The 21,907-nt window shown below is 35.9% G+C and overlaps 1 protein-coding gene across 1 annotated transcript in view; it reads right to left on the bottom strand.

The window, feature by feature from the left end:
* The window catches only part of LOC149780777 (L-fucose kinase-like), a 190,776-nt gene that overhangs the window by 118,829 nt on the left and 50,040 nt on the right, over positions 1-21,907 (bottom strand). The window contains exons 7-9 of the mRNA XM_089937854.1: positions 15,315-15,409; positions 9,538-9,618; positions 5,632-5,751 (exon numbers count right to left, since the gene is read on the bottom strand). Coding sequence (XP_089793980.1) covers positions 5,632-5,751; positions 9,538-9,618; positions 15,315-15,409 — 296 coding nt within the window. The remainder of the gene's footprint in view (positions 1-5,631; positions 5,752-9,537; positions 9,619-15,314; positions 15,410-21,907) is intronic.

Raw genomic sequence — 21,907 nt, 5'->3', positions numbered from 1 at the left:
AAGGAGGAAACACTGAGCATCCTACTTCTACCTGTATCACCCAGGAGAAACAGGATTGTTTTACTAAAAGGAAGAAGTTCTCTTAATGTTAGTTTAGCAAAATGAGTGACAATCTGTTTACACAGTCTAAAGTTTCCTAGCCGACTAACAAAAGTGGCAAATGCATGTCTGGGTCTAAAGTTGTCTTTCATGAATGGGGAGTGGTTACTAATAAGTGCAGCTACCACTAACCCAACATGATTCAGTTCTCTCCTTAGCATGGCCATATCATGCAAATGGAAGCTACAGAAGGCAGACTGGGCCTGAGAGCCAGCTGACTCTGCAATGTCCATAACTGAGACATTACATTCAATGCCAGGCTCATTTAAGTCACTCAAACCTGAAATCATACATGAAACTGATCCTGTGAGAGTTCGGTGTTTATTGGTTTAATAACTCCCTTTAGCCAAATCGCCTGTGGTTGTGGGGTTATGTCTTGCTTTCCTTCCTTCAGAAGTAGGCACAGTATTTTGCAGTTCATGCAAAGCTGATATGTGTTAAACATTCCTTATCTAGATGGACAAAATATTCAAAAGGGATAAGGTCCAACTTCTCTGCACTGATTATCCACCATGAACTGTAAATGAGGCCAGTAAGGTTGCTGTCATGAACCAAAAACTATACTTACTGAATGGTTTGGCAGTATGTTGTCGAGGGAAACTGCATTTTCCATTGGTAAAAGGAAGTATGCATCTGATCTGTCAAGGCTGATTGTGTACTCCTCATATTGCAGGTCTCTATTGCCACCAAAAATGTTCTGGCGTTGAAGCCATGTTTGTGTGTTTTTGTTTTATGTGCACTGCCCTTTACAAGCAGAAAAATAAGATTTTCATATGTAAAAACATCCTCCTCCATGGGAAAGCTTGGGAGTGCCTTCATGAAGCCTGGACAATGATCATGGAGTAAAGAAATCTGGAGACCATTTGACACAGTTTGGATCACCCATCATTTTCTGACATAGGTGGGCCAAATGTGATGGAAAGGGACAAATTGTAGTCTTGTACCTCCAGTGGGTGCCAGAGGGTGTGGAAGACAGTGTATCACTGACAATTGCCGAAAGACCTGGGAAGAGAGAAACTGTATTCCTCACACACCCATCTGCCTGACAGTGAAAACTGGGGCAATTGACTTCCTATCATTCACATGGCCAAGAGAACAAAGAGAACATTGTTTTTGTTTAGAACTGCCACTATGAATTCTCTAATGACTTTTCTCATGCATGCTCCCTAACAGGGTCTTACAGAGATAGAAGATTGTGCTGAAATTAAAGGGAAACTCCTGTTCCTCTTGCTCTCTCTTCTCCTCAATTCAACACCCTAATGGAGAAAAGAGAACCGAAAGGGAAGGAGTGATGATCGTTAGTGGCCTTTTTGGCCTTACAAAACAAAAGTCCCTCCAAGGGACTTATACTCTACTGGGTGAAAAGAATTTCCAGGAATTCAAGATAAGACCATTTCTTCCATTTAACTAACAGGTGTTGAAACCACCTGATATTCTACAGCAATAACAAGATTTCAAATTAGATGGTGTGGTACACATACTGGATGTCAGCCTCACACCATTTTAGTTTAGGACAAGGTGGACATCATTAGTGAAACCTCATTTCATAATGATCATACATTGGAGGGGGGAAGGAGTAGTAACAACAAGATTTTTAAGACAGTCTTCAGGAAAAAAGGGCTGCCATATTGGATGCATCACTGGCACACTTACATTTAGAACCATCTCGATCTCATAAGAAGTCTATGTGTGAAAACCCCATGCTGATATTGCCATCCAATTTGAGATGAGTAGAGATAATATTTTCAAGATATGACTTTCCATTCAGAAATAGCAATAACAAGATTTTCAAGGTGGCTGCCATGGCAGCAATACTGCATGTCAGACTGGCACCATTCTGATCTTAGACCAACTGGACATTATAAGAAGTCTTTTGGTGAGAACTTCACACCAATACAGCATTCTGACCGCTCCGGTGGCCTAGTGGTTAGAGCGTCCGCCTCGGATGCAGGAGGTCGTGGGTTCGATCCCCGGCCGAGTCATACCAGAGACTTACAAAAATGGTACTTACAGCTGCCTCGCTTGGCGTTCAGCATTAAGAGGTTAGTGTTAGGACTGGTCGCCCTGGTGTCAGGATAACGTGACTGGGTGGGACATCATGCTACATGTCTGCGGCATGATGCCCCAGTGCTAGACATCACTATAAACTGCCACATTGCAGACATCGTAGCGATATGACTGAAAAATTGTTAAAGCTACGTTAAAAATCAAAATCACAAATCACAAATCACAAACCAATACAGCATTCTGTCCAAGAAGAGTTGTAATGAAAAGATTTTAAGACAACTTCCATGGTGGCCATATTGAATGTCAGATTTTCATTAGGACCAGCTAGAAATCATATGAAGTCTTTCAGTGAAAACCTCATAATGATCTGACCATCCATTCTGAAGAAGTAGTGATAGCAAAACAATCAAGATAGCTGCTGTGGCAGCCATATTGGACATCCCCATAAAGAAGGTCAAGTTAATGGGATCACAAATGCTCCAAGAGATGCCCAGTTACTTTTTTAGAATCTGTAACAATTGTGGCAAGTTTCTGAATCTCAAACTGTCATCATCATAATATCTATCCACATCAATTGTACAACAGATTGAAGGTGGAGAATGGCATCAAAAAAAAGAAAATCCTGATGATTTCCTCTATTGCTGTAAAGTAGATTTTGCACAGTCCATTGTTGGATTGTCATGTTCATACTTTCAATAACATCACCCTCATCAATGAGAAATGGTGATGAAGTGTCATCAGCAAGCATCATCATTCTGCAAGTGATTAGTAGTCGCATTATGGAAAGCCGGTCCGGCACAGCCATTTTGGATTGGTCAAACAGCAGTTGGAATGGCATACCAAAGACTATATAAGCCTTGTGGTCCAGCTGGCTGGTGCAGTATGGCCAGTAATGACTGTCCACTCAAGCATCAAATCTTTCACATCTGGCTTCATTTCTTAATTTTTTCGTGTACAGATTGGGTAAAAGATTGCACACCTCCATGTGTAATGGGCATGGTCCTATTCAGCATTTCCATGGTGGGTAGTTATTAGACAATGATTCTACTGTATTCATGGTTACAGCATGTTCTGGGACTGTTTTTGTGTCTGCATGGGAGGAGGAGAGGACATCTTAACATCGCCCTTGAGACTGATCAAAGATTTTAATGTATTCATGAATACAGTACATTCTGGCGCTGTTTTTGTGTCTGCATGGGGGTGGAAAGGGCATCTCAACATCCCCAATGAGACTAATCAATATTTCTATTGATTTTACTGTATTAACAGATACAGTATATTCTGGTACTATTCTGCATCTTCATTGTGGAGAGTGGATAGTGCATCTCTACATCGACCATCTCACTAATCAATGATTCTACTGTATTCACAGACAGTGTACGTTCTAGTGCAGTTTCTGCATATGCACTGAGGGGGATATAGATTTTCCTCATGACATTAATCAACAACTTGTACATGAGGCATATATAAATAAATATAGCTACAATGTACTGGAGCACTTGTTTTTGCAACCCATCTGCTGCTTTTTAAAAATGTTGGCCCAAGTATTTTGTGCACCAATGTGGACATGCATTACATGAGTGTGCCAACAAGCAATTATATGCACAGACAAATTTCATTTCCATCATCGTAACTTTAAATCGTTTACTCTTTTTGCACCTGGTTGTCATCTCTGGAATGAAGAGTGTTTGTGTGATTTGGATATTTAATATAGCTTTAAAAAATTTCAGTCATATTGCTTTGACATCTGCAGAGTGGCAGTTTATAATGATGCTTAGCACTGGGACATCATGCCACAGACATGTAGCATCATGTCCCACCCAGTCACATTATCCTGACACCAGGCTGACCAGTCCTAACACTAACCTCTTAATGCTGAGTGCCAAGCAAGGCAGCTCCTACGACCATATTTATAAGTCTTTGGTATGACTTGGCCAGGGTTCTAACCAACAACCTTCCACATCCTTGGCAGACACTCTAACCACTTAGACCACCAGAATGGTCCTGCAATGAAGAAGAGGAAAAAACAAGTGCATGTACAAAATATACAAATAAATTGAAATAATGTAAACCACATTATCAAAACAATTTATAAGAGTCCTAGTTGATAAGTGAAGCACAAACTTTCTCCTGCAAACGTAACAATAACAAACAGTATGATAATTGCAAAACTATAAATAAATTAATTAGAATTTACAAAAATGTTTGCACCATATAAAACATTTTGACATACTATACCAATGAAAATAGATCTATAATTTGAAATTTAAGTACAAGACTAAATGGATTCTATGGATAACTCCTTTATACATGACAGTAAACTTAAAAACTGGTACATCTGGGTATAATGGTAGCCACCCAGCCTGTAGATGGGGGGAGGGGGTAACCTGTAATTGTTGCTTCTATTTTCCATCACATATATATATATATATATATATATATATATATATATATATATATATATATATATATATATATATGTTGCTTCTATTTTCCATCATATATATATATATATATATATATATATATATATATATATATATATATATATATATATATATATATATATATATATATATATATATGTTTTTAGTCTTTCCAGAAAGGCTGCATTTGGAGGTTGAGAAAGTTATCCTGATGTAATGTGATCAGGTAATGTATTTGATGGAGAAATGGAGGATTAGTGCAGAGTGAAAACTCCCCACAATATATTTTGTGACAATGATATTGATTCATAACAAACATGACTTTGATGCAATATTAAACAAGTGGCAATATTAATCCTCCAATATTATGTCAAAATTTGTACTAAAAATATTGGTCTCATTTTAAATATTCAAAGTTTTGCTCAAAATCTGGAAGCTGACTAGATCCTTTAGGTGTCTACTCCCTTTATGTATAATTATGATAAATACTAGTTATCACCACAAAATTATCTGCATCTTTCTTTTCTCATCATCTCTGTCACCATTTTTATCTATTTAGTCCAATTAGTCAATTAGTTTCTTGGTATCTACATTATCCATGTTTAACTTTCTACAATCACTTCTCCTAAATTTGTTGACTTTGCTCTGTTCTGGCTGGAGATAGAAGTCATTTCACTTAAATATCAGAATCCAGCATGGACCCTGTATGCTGTATCTCCACTGTTACTTAACTGTCAATATAACGGTTCTGTGAAATGCTGGGTCTCACATGTTAACTTTAGTATAATATACCCCATTGTTTATGACTTGCCAAAAGTTTAACACTAAGCCTGAACTTAACATTGTTAATGTCATGACAATCACTTCTGTTTTGTCATTACCACTGCCACAACTATTGGAAAAGTGACAAGTACATCTCCACATCTGCTACACAAGCAGACAATGAATGATGTCATCCAATGGAAATGCAGAAAATGAACAATGTCATCCAATGGAAATGCAGACAATGAACAATGTCATCCAATGGAAATGCAGATAATGAACAGAATTCAAAGCAGAAAATACCCCACATATGTATAGCAACTTAATAATATTTTACCTGGATGGGTGGTTCTCCACTATCTACTCCAAAGTATGTACAAGCATCCAAAGGTGGCTTCATGTAAAAAGACATCATCTTCTCTACCACTGCATCAGACAGATACACCAAACCTGTGACCTGTGTGTAATCAAACAAACTCTGCATACAAGTTTGCGTTTGAACATTCTGCAAATAACTCACAAAATTTTCTGATTAGCTTCAAGTTCCAGTTTGGGAACTGTTCCCTTATAGTGTTTTCTGCCACACAGTGCCCATGCCAAGCCAAAGACATAAGGGAAACAGTTCCCATTGGGAAGGTAATAATAGATTTAGAAGAACGCATAGACCCTCTATTATTTACATGTTTGTCTTTTCACTTGGCTGATCTTCAGTATAATTTCTAGAATCTTCCTTTTCAAACTGCTACACTGATTACAAAACACCTGTACCATCTTCACTAGCCAAGGTGCTGATATGATAACCCTATCTACACCTTGGTGGACTGAACAGATATTTTAGTGCTTTGTCCTAGCAACTCTATTGGATTTTCATGAGTTGCCTCCCTTAGTATGTAATGCCAACTAACCAATAGCTTGTAACAGCAGTGCATTGTACATCAGCCGAAAAGGGTGGAGGCAACCGATTTAAAAATGATACTTTGTAAGTTTATCATTGAAAGTATGACTGTGTACCAAAAAGAAACCATTACAGGTGTATTTGAGTGAAAAGTATTTGTGCAAACATGGACTGGCAGTGTTAAATTGCTTATTTATCAGTCAGTTCATGTTGTGTGCTCCCCTTGTCTTGATCATGGAGAAACAGAGTTCAAATTTGAACAATTTAATTTTGATGGGACTTAGTGGATTGCTGCTGCATCCAATGAAATTCACAGACACAGAGTACAGAAATATCTGCTCTATATGCCATGGTGAAGACTGATATATATTTATATATATAGGCACTGCTCATCCTTTTTGAATAACATACCCTTGTACAAGGACTGGTTCTTAATCATACATGGCCATATTGATAAATTGCAATACACTTCCATAACTGCAGAGACTTGTGGTGAAAACAAGAGACCTTGGAAAGTTGTCCTGAAAATAGCATATACATGAATAATCAGGTAAAACTGATGGCCTTGGTCAAAAATTAAAAACGTTATTAGGTATCTTGTTTATATTCCTAAATTAGCAAATATAATCACTTATATGATGGGTCCAAATACAAACTGCCCAGACCCATATCTCCTGTTGCATAATGTGCTGGCAGGTCTGAGTCTATGCAGTTTGTTATTAGTAATCAGTAGAACAAAAAACACAGACCCTGATCTGCATGTGAATTATGCAATGGCAGATCAGGATATTTGTTGTTTGCAGACTGTGAGTGAGTATATACGGTATCTGATTTATAAAATATACAAATCTATCAGTCATTTAAAAAAAACATGACATCTCCATTTATATTCAACGCATTTAAATCAGTAAAGAAATATTCTAAATCTGAAAATTACTTTTCTCATACTGTCATGTTTATATATGCATTATTCACAGAAACAAGATACAATTCATAAATGCTACACAGTTAATATCTGGTTTGGTGTCCTGTTAATCATTTTTTTAAAAATATTCCTAAAAATTAAATACTGCTAAATTATTTTTTTTTAAATTTAAAAGACACTAATAACATTCTTGACATAAAAATGACTTAAATTTATGACAAGAGTAATGATGGAACTTCCAAATTTCCAACCATGGAAATTCAGACAGGACTTCCAAACGTGAAAAATTAAAAGAACCCCTGACAACCTTGTGGTAAGGTATAAAAATAATTTTTGTTTCCTTGTCCCAAAACTTAGGAGCAACACTTAACAAAATGTTCAGTGTGTGTGTGTGTGTGTGTGTGTGTGTGTGAGAGAGAGAGAGAGAGAGAGAGAGAGAGAGAGAATGAGAGATTTGGATTCTTAATGTAGCTTTAACAATTTTTCAGTTACACTGCTGCAATGACTGCAATGTGGCAGTTTATAGTGATGTCTAGCACTGGGGCATCATAGCACAGACATGTAGCATCATGTCCCACTCATTGGGTCACATTATCCTGACACCTTGCTGACCAGTCCTAATACTAACCTCTTAATGCTGAATGTCAAGGAAGGCAGCTGTTAGTACCATTTTTATGTCTTTGGTATGAATCAGCTGGGTTTCAAACCCGTGACCTCCTGCATCTGAGGCAGAAACCCTAACCCCTTAGGCTACTGGAGTGGTCCCCCCATGTTGCACCAAATAAGGAAAATAATGATACATCTTTGGATAAAATGTCGTAAATAATTATTTTTTTTTTTTAAAGCTTTCTTTTCTTTTTGAGTTTGCAAATATGAACAAGAAGTGTGGGTCTTACTCTAAACTATACAGACATTACATTGACTAAAGCTGCTACAACTGTACTTGAAAAATGGTGATTAAATGTGGTGTTTTCAAATTATAAGAAAAAACTTTCTTGATTTTCATCTTTATATTAGTAAATATCCTGCTTGTTGTATCAGTCCATGACTATGTAAATAATAAATTACCCAATTTTACTAATGTAAATGGTCCTGTTTTAATGTAGTGATTAGCAAAGCAATAACAATTTTCTTCATTTCATTTATCTCTCAAAACATGGGGCAGAGCCAGGGTGGCTCAGTGGTTATTATGCCACACTCCTACAATTGGACCCCTGTGTCAGGTACCGAGGTGTGTCCTTGGGTAAGGCACTTTATTCCAACTGCCTAGGCACTAAATATGCCATAAAACACCAAACCAAACCAAAACCAAACTCAAAATAATGAAATACAATAACATGAAGACAAACAATTGGGCAATTGGCGACTGAAAGAATTTATAATTTAATGTATTTATATAACATAAAGACAATGCAAATACAATTAACTGCTCTATTAATTACTCTAAAATCTAAGCTTAAGGATGTATGAAAGTTAGGGGAACAACCAGACATGTGTATTCCCATTGTGTATATATAAACAATACCAAAATAAGCATGCATCTGTGTGTCTCTGTACAAAAATCATTGGAGCTGGAGTGATTTTACACTTCGTTCTACATTTTACACATAATTGCATTGAATATGTCCGTAATTCAAGAAGGCTCAGATCTGTATGGTAAACAATAAGATTTTAAATGAATGTCATCAGATACATTGAAAGATTACTGTCCATCTCATGTTGGATGGGAAAATGGCAAAGGCTTTCAAATTTGTCTTTTTTTTAAAAAATCAAACAAGGGGTTAGAAGGCTTCAATAAAACAAACTGGAGCCAAATATGTTAGCTTAGTTTCCCTAAAGAAAATGTCTTCAACAAAACCCTGAAAACAGAAACTGTACTATACAAGGGTATGTAAAATTTGTCAAACCTTTTTTAACCACTCTACTACTGATGTTGCTTGTACAGCCAAATTTGTATATAAAAACAACTCCAGGAATCATCCAAAAGCGGCATTCCAGGCAGGTGGTCTTTATATACATGTAGAAATCAAATAAACATATTTCTAAATAGGACATATGGAACAAAGTCTTACACACAGGTGGTCGTTCCATACAACTGGTCACAAATATAATATATTAGAATAAAATATAAAAGAACGTGAGAAATGTTTCATTTACTTATAGTCATAACATTTCATTAATAAGATTACATTACTTTTACAGCCTTAACAAAACTATCAATCATCGTAAAGCTTGTGAAATTTTAGGTAGTGGGAATTTCCTATTGGCCAAATCGTCTGTATAATGTTTGTTAAAAATTTTAATCACAAGAATGGAATGAAAATTACTGAGATAATATGGCACATGGAATAGGACACAATGTAAATATGAATCACCCTGAATCTCTGAACAATTTATAGAATAAATTTACTATGAAGACTTACAACAGGAACTTTTCCATCTGGTCTTTCACACTTTTCCAACATGGGTAGGTTTTCCCTAAAGAAAATGTCTTCAACAAAACCCTGAAAAGAGAAACAAAAGACATTTGGAATTGTTTAGAATCAAAATTGGCAGATTAAGTAACCAAGATTTCTACCAGATGACGTTGTGGCAAACATTGAACAGTTTCTTAATTGGGCATTTTAGTTTCTTTAAACTTATTTATCTTACCTACAATGAACAATAAATTTTAGCAACTTACATCCAGCACCATTGAGAATTTAGATAGTATGATGAGGTATTCTCGTATGGTGGGAGTAACAAGATCAGGAGTCCAAAAAATTACAACAAAATTCTTGCACTCAAGCTCACCTAAAACTCTGGATGTCTAATTTGCTAATATCAAATCCAAGGACAATAAGATGTCAGAATTTTGGACATCTTTTTAAACCATACCAAAATCTCTGGCAAATATGATGACATAATGTTTTATTTACATATGATAAGCTAAATTCAAATCGCTGGTCAATGAAATGTCAAGCTTTTGGACATTTGATTGGCTAACATCTAATCCTTGGGCAATAAGATGTCAACATTTTGGACATCTGATGAACAAAAATCAAATCACTGGTCAATAAGATGTCAGAATTTTGGACATTTGATTGGCTAACATCTAATCCTTGGCAATAAGATGTCAACATTTGGGACATCTAGTGGACTAACATCAAATCCTTGGCCAATAAGATGTCAAAATTTGGGACATCTAGTGGACTAACATCAAATCCTTGGCAATAAGATGTCAGAATTTTGGACATCTTTTTAAACCATACCAAAATCTCTGGCAAATATGATGACATAATGTTTTATTTACATATGATAAGCTAAATTCAAATCGCTGGTCAATGAAATGTCAAGCTTTTGGACATTTGATTGGCTAACATCAAATCCTTGGGCAATAAGATGTCAACATTTTGGACATCTGATGAACAAAAATCAAATCACTGGTCAATAAGATGTCAAACGTTCGGACATCCGATTGGCTAACATCAACAAATCCTTGGCCAATAAGATGTCAAAATTTGGGACATCTAGTGGACTAACATCAAATCCTTGGCCAATAAGATGTCAAAATTTGGGACATCTAGTGGACTAACATCAAATCCTTGGCCAATAAGATGTCAAAATTTGGGACATCTAGTGGACTAACATCAAATCCTTGGCAATAAGATGTCAAAATTTAGGACATCTAGTGGACTAACATCAAATCCTTGGCAATAAGATGTCAAAATTTGGGACATCTAGTGGACTAACATCAAATCCTTGGCAATAAGATGTCAACATTTTGGGCATCTGATGAACAAAAATCAAATCAAAGGTCAATAAGATGTCAAAAGTTCAGACATCCGATTGGCTAACATCAACCAATCCTTGGCCAATAAGATGTCAGAATTTTTTTGGGCATTTGATTGGCTTACATCAAATCCTTGGCCAAAAAGAGCTCAGACGTTCAAGTCAAGCAGAAAACAGAGTATGAGAATAAATCTTCAGACCTGTTATTATAAACATCAATCATTGTAATACACATAAACTATAGGGTATCAAATCCAGTCCTGGAGTCATAAAACAAACTTTAGCCTAATGTTCAAATTAAAACAAAAGAAACATTAAAGTGAGGTTTGAATAACAATAAACTTTGCATGTTTTTTTTTTAAACTCTAAATATTTAAATGCCAAGTTTGAATATTACTAAGAGCATAAAGTATGACTTTAAATTTGTAGGTTTTTAATTTTTTTTTGTTTAGTTTCATGACTTAGGCACCTGGATATGCAAAAACCTCCAGGCTTTTAAATAATTCTCCTAATGGTGAATAAATTTCCTTCATAAAGAAAGTGCTACAATTAGAAACCACATATAATGTTTTGGAACATCAATGAAACTTTACAAATATACACAACAAACTCTCGTAGGCAAATTCTAAAATTCTGGTGATTCTCCTTTTCTTAAAATGAGTAGCTGTCATTCAAAATATTTTTACAGATCTACATTTTAGTCCTATTAAAAATTATTTTCTCAAGATGTTTCGTGACTGAGGTCGTGGGTCATGTTTCTTCCAGGAATTTAAGTCTCAAAGCTTTCTGTGCAAGACTCAAAGCCAAGGTCCCAAAAACTTTGACAGTCAGCAACTTTAAATAGAATAGCATCAGAATCGTAGAACGTTCAAAATTGTATTATGTCTCTTATCTTCACTGCACAATTTCATGATAAGATGTATTATATTATTATATCTAATCTGGTGTTTTCAGCTAGAGTTTGATTTTTATCGTAAAATAATTTTGAGAACAAAGGGCCAGAACTTCTAGCTTGAGTTCTACTGAGATCTGAGTAGATGTGACTTATTATTAGTTGCTGTCAGTTCACAAAAGAACGTGGTTGATTTTTACTTAGACTTGAGATCTGCTTGTTATCAGAAGCAAGACAAATAAGAAGAAAAAACAAGATGTCTGTAGCAAATGAAGCTGAAGTAATTTAACACATAACCTCAACCCACACAAACACATACACACCTTTAAGTAAAGGACCTTTTCAGGAATGATTACAATTGCTGGTGATAACATCAATCAAGGGTATGGCTCACAAGTCATTTTTAAGGATTTTTTTTAGAGTAAAAAGAACATATCTGCACCAGCAGTAGCAATGCTGCATTTATGAGTTTAGACAGCCTCCCGCTTATGCTCAAGACTTTGCAACCCATCAGTGATACGTGATATTTAAGCAAGCCATTTTGTGTGATGCAATAATTATCATCATTTTATGAATGCTTCTTGAATGATATTAACTACAATTCAACACAATGGCATATGTATTTTTTTATCGTTGCTGACCTGCAGTCATCTTATTTAAGGGTGTTATTAGAAGATCTGCAATGCTTCGATAACAGAATGATGAAGAAAAAAATTAATTGCCGTTAACCAAGGGATATTTCATGATAGTTCACAAACATATGCTCATAATGTTTGAGAATGCACGTGTGCAGAGCTGCCAACCCTTCAGACTCGCATTTAGTTGTTGTTGTTGTTGTGTGGTTTAACGTCATTTCTCAGCACACGATAGGCTATGCATGGCGGCTGAATCCTAGACTCGAACCCATGCAAACAGAGGTGAGATGGCAGTGATCCGTAATGAAGAGTGCTTTAGACCACTCAGCCACTCAGGCCCCCCTCGCAATTAGTGAAAAGTGGGATAAAAATTTGTGAATTTTTAACACAATTAGTGAAAAGTGGGATAAAAATTTGTGAATTTTTAACACAATTAGTGAAAAGTGGGATAAAAATTTGTGAATTTTTAACACAATTAGTGAAAAGTGGGATAAAAATTTGTGAATTTTTAACACAATTAGTGAAAAGTGGGATAAAAATTTGTGAATTTTTAACACAATTAGTGAAAAGTTATACCTTTACACTAGCTTCATCAACTTTTGATAGCCCGTACCGCATTATACGAAAATCCCAAAATAAAAATAAAACATATTATTTACACTGATTACATGTACAAATTTATTTTTAGCCAAATTTACTGATACATATGCTATTTCTCATAATATGATGCTGTGGCAGCCTTGAACTTCCTCAGTTGGGCTATGGTAAATTTGTTTTCAAAAAAGTTCAGACTTTTGCCTGCTGTTTAATCTTGGCAACCAAAATTGTTGCAAATTTTCAACACCTAAGTAGGTGCTAAAGTTTCTCTTATTTCTCTGAACAGTAGGAAATACTCACTGTTTGTTGCAACAAGAAAACTCACAATGCTTTAACACTGGTAGCTTGCAGGACTTGAGTAGGTGGTTTAATGTATTTCAGAGCTGAATTCTGCTGTGGATGCTCTTAATTTTCCCAATATCTATATGCTTTTTGCTAGCAGTGTGCTTTTTCACATCATTTTGCCACATGTCCACATAATAATATATGTATGAAAGGTAAATTGTAAGCAACGATATGAGCGAGCCCTGTGTACATTCCCAATTCTAAAATTTGCAGCACACTACTGTGTAAAAATTATAATGTACATCGATGTTTGATGGCTAAATGCAAGGCCAGTGTTTGATGTACTGCAATCTATACTTCACTGATTGCAGAATGCATATCTTTTCCCTTGGAGGTGAAAACATTTTAACTATAGCATAGCTTAATTACAAAACAGAAGATGAAACATCGAACGATTAATGACTAGTGGTATTGGCGCATGCATGGCAAAATATAACTCATGCAAATTACTATATATGCTAATCTTTCAATATCTAAAAAATTCCTATACTCAAAAAAGCTATTTTCATTTAGTGTTTGTTTTAAAACAACAACAGTTGCTACATGTATGTACATGTGTCAATAAAAGAAATTCAGTTGGGCCCCGGTTTTCTTCACAAGCATCTGTAAAACTTCTGTTTTAAATATAGATTATATACTTTACAATGCTTGCTACAGGGCAAACTGTAACAACTGAATATAGTTCTACTAACATCTCAACTAGCAATACAGGGCCATTATTGGCATCAGTGACCAATGCTGCTATTTTGACTAGCACTTAAATTGATTCCTGATTAAAGCCAATTGAGAATGCGGGAATTTGGTAATTTTTGCATGCAGTGTGAATCTGTGACTTGAGAGTCATGAAATTCACACCAAAACTGTGAGGGTTGGCAGGTCTGCGTGTGACCCATTGTGATATTTCAATCAAATGGCAAGTGTGATGTCTTCACGCAGCCTTTGTTGTAAAACAAATTATGACTAGAATACAGGCACTTTCCCTAACTGCTTAATTTTTCATCCAAAATTAATTCAATGAATTTGCATCACCCTTACCTGATGCAAACCAATTCATTTTAAGTGATTTTTCTTCAAGAACTGCCATTAATGAAATTTTTATGACAAAAAAAACAACAGTATTGACCCTAATAATACAAGCCACAATTCTGGATAGTGGAAAAAGATATGGGCACTACCCCTTTTCTCAGAACAAAATAGCAGCATATTTTGTGAAAATTATGGCACCAACAAAACTAATTTAATAACTGTCCTTACACAAAAAGAAAATCTGCCCGACATGCATCTACTCAGAGTTAACTACTTGTGAAGTTTCTGGAAGAAATATAATCAGCTTTTGTTTACTGCTCATATTTATGGCAACTTTATGAAATTTGTGTAAGTGAATCACAATATTTGTACATGTATATTTTTTAAAAAGTTACAAGATCTCTTTAAACAGAATATCTGAACAGTTTCAGTCTTATGGTAAGTACAAGTGTGTGTGTGTGTGTCTGTCTGTGTGTGTGTCTGTCTGTGTGTGTGTCTGTGCATGATTTGGATTTTTAATGTAGCTTTAAATAATTTTCAGTTTTATCACTATGATGTCTGCAGTGTGGCAGTTTATAGTGTTGTCTAGCAATGGGGCATCATGCTTCAGACATGTAGCATGATGTCCCACCCAGTCCCTTTATCCTGACACCAGGCTGACCAGTCCTAACACTAACCTCTTAATGCTGAGCACCTAGTGAGGCAGCTGTTAGTACCATTTTTATAAGTCTTTGGTATGACTCTGCCTGGGTTTGAACCCACGACCTCCAGCATCTAAGGTGGATGCTCTAACCACTAGGCCGCTGGAGCAGTCATAGGTACAAGTAAGAAGCAAACTTTTAATGAATATGGACAAGGAAGACAACCTGCCCATGAATAACAATCTTATACTATTCCTTTCTCATCCTTTACACACAAGTTTCACTCCACTTACATCAGGATCCAGTTTATATACTCCATGGGCTCGACAGTATTGTGGGGTTGAAGGAACTGTAATGGCAGCAGCATCACAAGGTTCCCAAGGAATTTCTGCCAAAAAGTAGTTTAAAATGAAAAGAATTTAAAAACAGGATTAAATATACAAAGCACAATGCTCCTAACTAAAGACAAAATGTTATTACTGAAAGGAGGGGTATTAGCTTAACCAAATTGTATTTGTTTTTTTACACTATACTTTTGTAAAATGACTGTTTCTGGGAATGAAAATTATCCAATAGCATATTTAAAGAAAACAATTATTTCCTTTGTTATAGATCCAGAGCAATAAAAACTGACTCTGGATGTGGTTCATGGTCTGAATGTGGTTCATGGTTTGAATGTGGTTCATGGTCTGATAGCAAGGACCCTCACTGGTCCAAATTATGAGTAGATCTAGCCATAAGCAGGGAAGGTGAACAGACCAATTTTGGAGCAAGTCTTCCATGAAAATAAAACTTCATTTGGAAAAAAAAGAAATTACAAAGTCAACAACACCAAACCGAAGCCTTTAACTGACCGAGATTTTCTCTAATTGGGTTAGCTCATTTTGTTACTTTTTCTTTGTTGTTCGTGTTTTCAAATTTGTATGTGTGTTCATTTGTCCACACAAACACTTATTCTTGGTCGCACCTTCCCTGCTGCTGTAGTGTGTGAGTAATTAAATCATTATTATATCAATAATGGAATCTCACACGGCTAGATTAGCTCGGGAGTGACTAGTGGCAATTAAGAAATATATCCCTGTTTGCGATTCTGTCAAGCAAAAATTACAAGAGTGTCAAGAGTCTCAGGTGGAATTTGCAGAAGGTACAGAACAGGCATTTAAACCAATTGTCAAACCAACAAAGAAAATTGTTACAGCAACTAAGGTGGTTCAAAAAGGTCTTGAAACATTGCCTGTTGATATTGCTGGCCATCTTCCACCACCCCAGCAACCTCCTCAACCACAACCTGAAGTTCAACCACAAACTCTGCCAAGAGCCAAAATTCACACCTGAAGGTATTGCCGCTATCATGGTTGTTGTTGTTGTTGTTGTGGAGTTTAACGCCATTTTTTGGCACACGATAGGCTATACATGGCGGCCAGTATTAATGGTGGAGGAAGAACCTGGGAAAACCCCGGAAAGAACCACCGACCCACGAGAAGCTACTGGCAAGCTTTCTCACATACCCACATCAGCCGAATCTGAGACTCAAACCCATGCAGACAGAGGTGAGATGGCAGTGATCCGTAACGGAGAGCACTTTAGACCACTCAGCCACTCGGGGCCCCCTGCTATCATGGACAAAGACCAAATAATTAATATTGCCACATTTGGACATTATGAAAGAGAAAAATATGTAAAACCCGAATATATTAACATGATGAGATCTGTTGATTGGATTAGGGATGTATATTGCATAGTTAATGATATTTCGTAAATCAGATCTGAAAGAGATGCTAAACAATTTGACATTTTTAACCAGGAAGTAGATGAGTATATTAGATGTGCAAAGCAGGAAAGGGAACAAAGAAATGAAGAAATGGAGCAGCAACTTGAAAAAACAAAAGCAGCAAGGAAATTCTGATTGGCGGAAGACTAGCCGGTAATAATTCCCCAGAAATTATTAATGAAGCAGCTGATATTTGCCAATGATTATTTACAGATGGTATCATGGACATTAATGTTTATCGGTCTCTTATCGATGAAATCTTTGATAATTATCACAGTGATTGAGGGTATGCAATTAGATCAGTGACAATAAAATAAGATGATCGTACATATAATGCTCAATGTGGACCGATCATGGTCAGGGTGATAAATTCACGATTACCTACGTAAAAAAGTTACCTACAGTGATGTAATTGGTGATGTTATTCAGGGTCTGTTAAGAAGGATAGCCCCAAAAGCAATACTGATTGCAAAACAATTATCAATGAAAGTTATTGACGCTGTTTGTGATAAAGATATTGGTGCTTTTGGTGATGTTGCTAGTAAAGCATTCTCAGCAATCAAGGACAGACTAGCATGATTAATACAGTGAAAACCACACCCAGCAAAATTACCCAGCACTGAAGAGATGCCTTCAAATTTTAGTAAAATAATAAATCAAGCTGCTAGTCAAAAATTAGTAGAGTTGGCTGGTGTACCACTATCAGAAAAAGAAAAAAAATATAACTGCTAGTCTGATAGCAGGAAATGGAATTTCCTGAAGTGGTCTTTGTGTTAGACGATAGTATATATAATAACATTTTCAAATATGTATCTGATCCCACATTTGACATTTGACATGGATGCACCAATTCTCTTATGACGCACGTGTACCTAATGCATGTGGAAGAATCGAATTACAGGTTCAGGATACAAGTAGATATTTCTTGCCCGCTGAGGCATTCAATGAGATCGAAGTAGACTTTTTAAAGCAGATGATACAACATATGGACTTTTGGATCAACCTGGTTTAGTTAACAATGGTGTCATGGCATTATTTAACAGCACCATATACATGATTGACAGAAAAAATATTGTCTCAAAAATGTTGATGTTGCCACGAAGATACTGGGTTTGGCAAGATATTCCGATGATCACTTGAGGTCAGCGGGTCCGTCAATGTTTGCAAAAGATACCACTGATCATCCCGAGAGTAGCTATGTGAGACTGAATGCACAGTTGCATCAATGAATGACTATTTCAACTCCACTATCACACATATTTGGATTCTGTAGAAATGTTAGAAAAGTTATATTTGGCGCTAAACACACTGTGGTACTTGTAAGAGAAGCCACTGACAATGATGCAATCTGGAGACCCAACACGGTTGATGTTAGTAAAGTAATACTAACAAAACTTTCACTGTGGATGCCAGTAATGACTCCATCAATTGACAAAGAACAACAGTTACTTTCTTTTATGAGTCAGGGCAGTAAATCAACATTATCACGGTTGACGACAATGACCACAGACAGTATTCAAAGTAATGCTGCTGGGTTATTCACATGGCAGCTAGCATCACAGCAGGGGATGTCAGCACCTAGACATATATTCATCGCGTTTCAGGAAAATGCCAGAGTAGATTCACTAAATCCAATGGTATTTGACACACTTGGAGTTTCTGAGGTTTCTTTAAAAACAAATGGACATCAAGAACCTTCTGAAGAAGTTTTGCTACATTTTGATCAAAATCATGTTGCACGTGCTTATCATCGGTTGATGACGTTTATGGGGTGTGATCAGAATGTTCGTTCTGGTTTGCAGATATCTGGGCAGGATTTTACAATGCTGTATTTCTCACTGGAACACTTGGAATTGTTAAGACAGTCAGATATACACTTCTGAGCTCGTGTAGCTTGACTGCCTGCTGGTGGTTATAGAGCCATCGCTGTCATACTCTCAGACAAAACAATGTTACCTGATGGTGTTGATGGACCAATGAAAGTTATTAATGCGTCAATAGATAACATAAATCACTCATATCATCATGTTAGTGTCAGTCTGACTCCTGGTCAGATTAAAAAACTACAATCAATATCAAAAGAGAACTTTGGAATAAAAGTATTACTAAAAAAAGAACAAAGGTGGAAAAATAAATTATCACTGACAGAATGTCAACTCAAACACCTCAGTAAAGCCAAAGAATCAAAAATGGGCATAAAACTTATTATTTCTGTGGGTGCCATTAAAGACACAGTCAAGATGGGTGGTATATTTCCACTTCACAGCTGTTGTAAAAGTGCTGCTGGAATGGCACTGAAAAAAGCAACTGGAAAAGGAATTATGCACAGAGAAAGCTTAAAAAAAGATCACGACGGGTACAACAAAGAAGACGTCTAAGAGCGCCAAATGTGCTGCAGCCTGGCCGTTTAAGATTGTCAGGCCCATGATATGGTTGCGGCCTAAGACTACCAGTAACTCCCCACTCGTGGTATGGAAAAGGTCTGAGAATTCCTGGGACACTTCGTCAGATGCAAAGTGTCTATTTCCTATGTCCAATTTTGATTTACTTGATGCTGCTAAAAAATTAAACATGAAACATTTCTGGTGTTTTTATGCGTGATCAATTACCAAAACAACCAATGTTGAAACCGGTATCATTAATCTTGATGGAAGTTCTGGTTCAGGTACTCATTGGGTTGCATACGCGATTGATCCATGTGGAATTGTTTATTTTGATTCGTATGGGTTGGTGCCACCAAAAGAATTTTTTAAATATGTCGGCAGAGTGCAAAGCAATCATCTTCAAAATACTCCTGTATGGTATTCAACATTACGAAGTAATTGCTGTACTTGATGCTGTATCAAAATCATCTGATTCACCTCATAAAGTTGTACATGCATACATGAGTTCTTTTTTAAATTTTTACTAATCATATAATGGTTGATATTTATGGAAGATCTTCTATCAAAGACAAGAAAACAAGATGATATTGACTTGTTGAATTACGCAACTAGAGATGATCTTGCTGATCTTATGAACCTCTCTGGAGTTGACTGGGATGAAGTTGTGTTTTTTTCCAGGAAAAATATGGTGTTTTAAAGATGAGTAACATCAAGAGGGTCGGCATAGTTCGGAGAGTTCTCAATGCTACCACAAATAACATTACTGATGGTGGGAGATTCAGAGACTCAAATGTATCAATCACAACTATCAGAAATGAAGTTATAAAAAGTGTTGCTGATTTTTACGATCCACCAGTGATACAATGACAGGTGAACTCAACATGAATGGAAATAAAATAGTTGCTTGAAGGGAACCAACATCCGATAAAATGCCATAACAAAAAAATATGTAGACAATAACTATACTACAGAAGATACCAAATTAACGGAACTCCGAATTGGCAAGTTATTGGCATTCAAACAGGTAGTTATCAAATTGAACAAATCAATGATGAATTTCTGCACAGAATTAAATCTATTATGGGAAAAGAATCTAAAATAGCTATCGCTGTTCATGAACCAACATTATCAGCCATGACAGAACTAAACTCTCTAGATTATGCTGTAGATATATATCAATCATCAATACGAACAGTATTAGGATGGCCTGAGGTTCCACCTGTTTATCAAGGACCGTCAGAGCCTAAATGTGTTGACTTTGTCACAGATATAAAAATATTTATAAAAATTCCAGAATATCAAAAAAATTTCCATGGAATTTCAAAGAAACTACTTTCATTGCATATGGTGGTAAAAAACTTCCTAAATCAATAAGGACTGTATATAACTACAATTTGGAGGAAAGAAAACCAATCATCGACAAAGAATATATTAATAGATATTTTTCCAGAGATATTAAATCTGAACACTCTAAATCACTCATAGAACTGCAAAATCTGTTTTCTTCTATACTTAAGTATTATAATGATGATATAAAACAAAAGATCACTGAAACAATACAATAACTAAACCATGATAAATCAGATCTTAAATTTATTAATAAAATTATCATTCTGTGTGTGTGTGTGATTTGGATTTTTAACGTAGCTTTAACAATTTTTCATTCATATCACTACGATGTCTGCAGTGTGGCAGTTTAGTGATGCCTAGCACTGGGGCATAATGCCGCAAACATGAAGCATTATGTCCCTGTAACCCAGTCACATTATCCTGACACCAGGCCAACCAGTCCTAACACTAACCTCTTAATGCTGAGTGCCAAGTGAAGCAACTGTTAGTACATTTTTATGTCTTTGGTATGACTCAGCTGGGGAACGAACCCATGACCTCCTGAATCCAAGGTGGATGCTCTAAACACTAGGCCACTGGAGCAGTCAATGGTATAAGCACAAATTATTGTTGAAACAGTGATTCTTAATGGTGATAAAGATATTAACGCAGACCCCAACAGTGAACTGATAACATTAAAACAATTATTTGTCAATCATTATAAAATAACTGAAGCAGATCCTCCAAACTTTGTGTTACCAACATTTAACAGCGAAGAACTAAAGAAAACTGGTAATAATATCATTGATGAAAACTTTCCTAAAATTGTTGCCGCAAACTATATGATGTAATTGCTTCGTTTATAGTTGCTAATTCTAATATTTTTTAATCAAGCATATACTGTATTAATACTGTTGGTGCCCACATTTTTTCTGAAAAACAGACATAACAAATGGTCGCAGAAATAAGTTTGGTTGCTGATAAGAACCCTGATATAACTGATTTTGAGAATAAACTCACAAAAGATCTGGCAGAAAAATAATTGGAAAAGTTATGCAAGGAGGATCATATGATCATAAACGACATTGTACAAGATTAATTATAGATGATGCTAAGTTAGATTTCATAGTTACTGATACAATGAAGAGAAATATAAATCGAAGCAACATTTACTTGCCGAATGGAACTACATTAGGTGCAATTGTGAGTTAAGAAGATGGTGAGTCACCCCAGTTCACTCATTTAAGATCTTCATTGTTGGCATATCTTTCAGTGAATATATTGTCAATGATAAACAGATTTCCTGATGCCATGGTTAGAGTCGCCACAGATTCATTTTTTATCAACAACAAAAAATACAGGATTGCTAGAACAACTACATATCAGGGCTGATGCATCATAA

This window comes from Sinohyriopsis cumingii, chromosome 16, assembly GCF_028554795.1.
Source record: "Sinohyriopsis cumingii isolate HCF-2022 chromosome 16, ASM2855479v2, whole genome shotgun sequence".
Lineage (NCBI taxonomy): Eukaryota > Metazoa > Mollusca > Bivalvia > Unionida > Unionidae > Sinohyriopsis > Sinohyriopsis cumingii.
The sequence above is the reverse complement of the archived record's forward strand: the minus strand, read 5'-3'. Positions and strand labels throughout refer to the sequence as shown.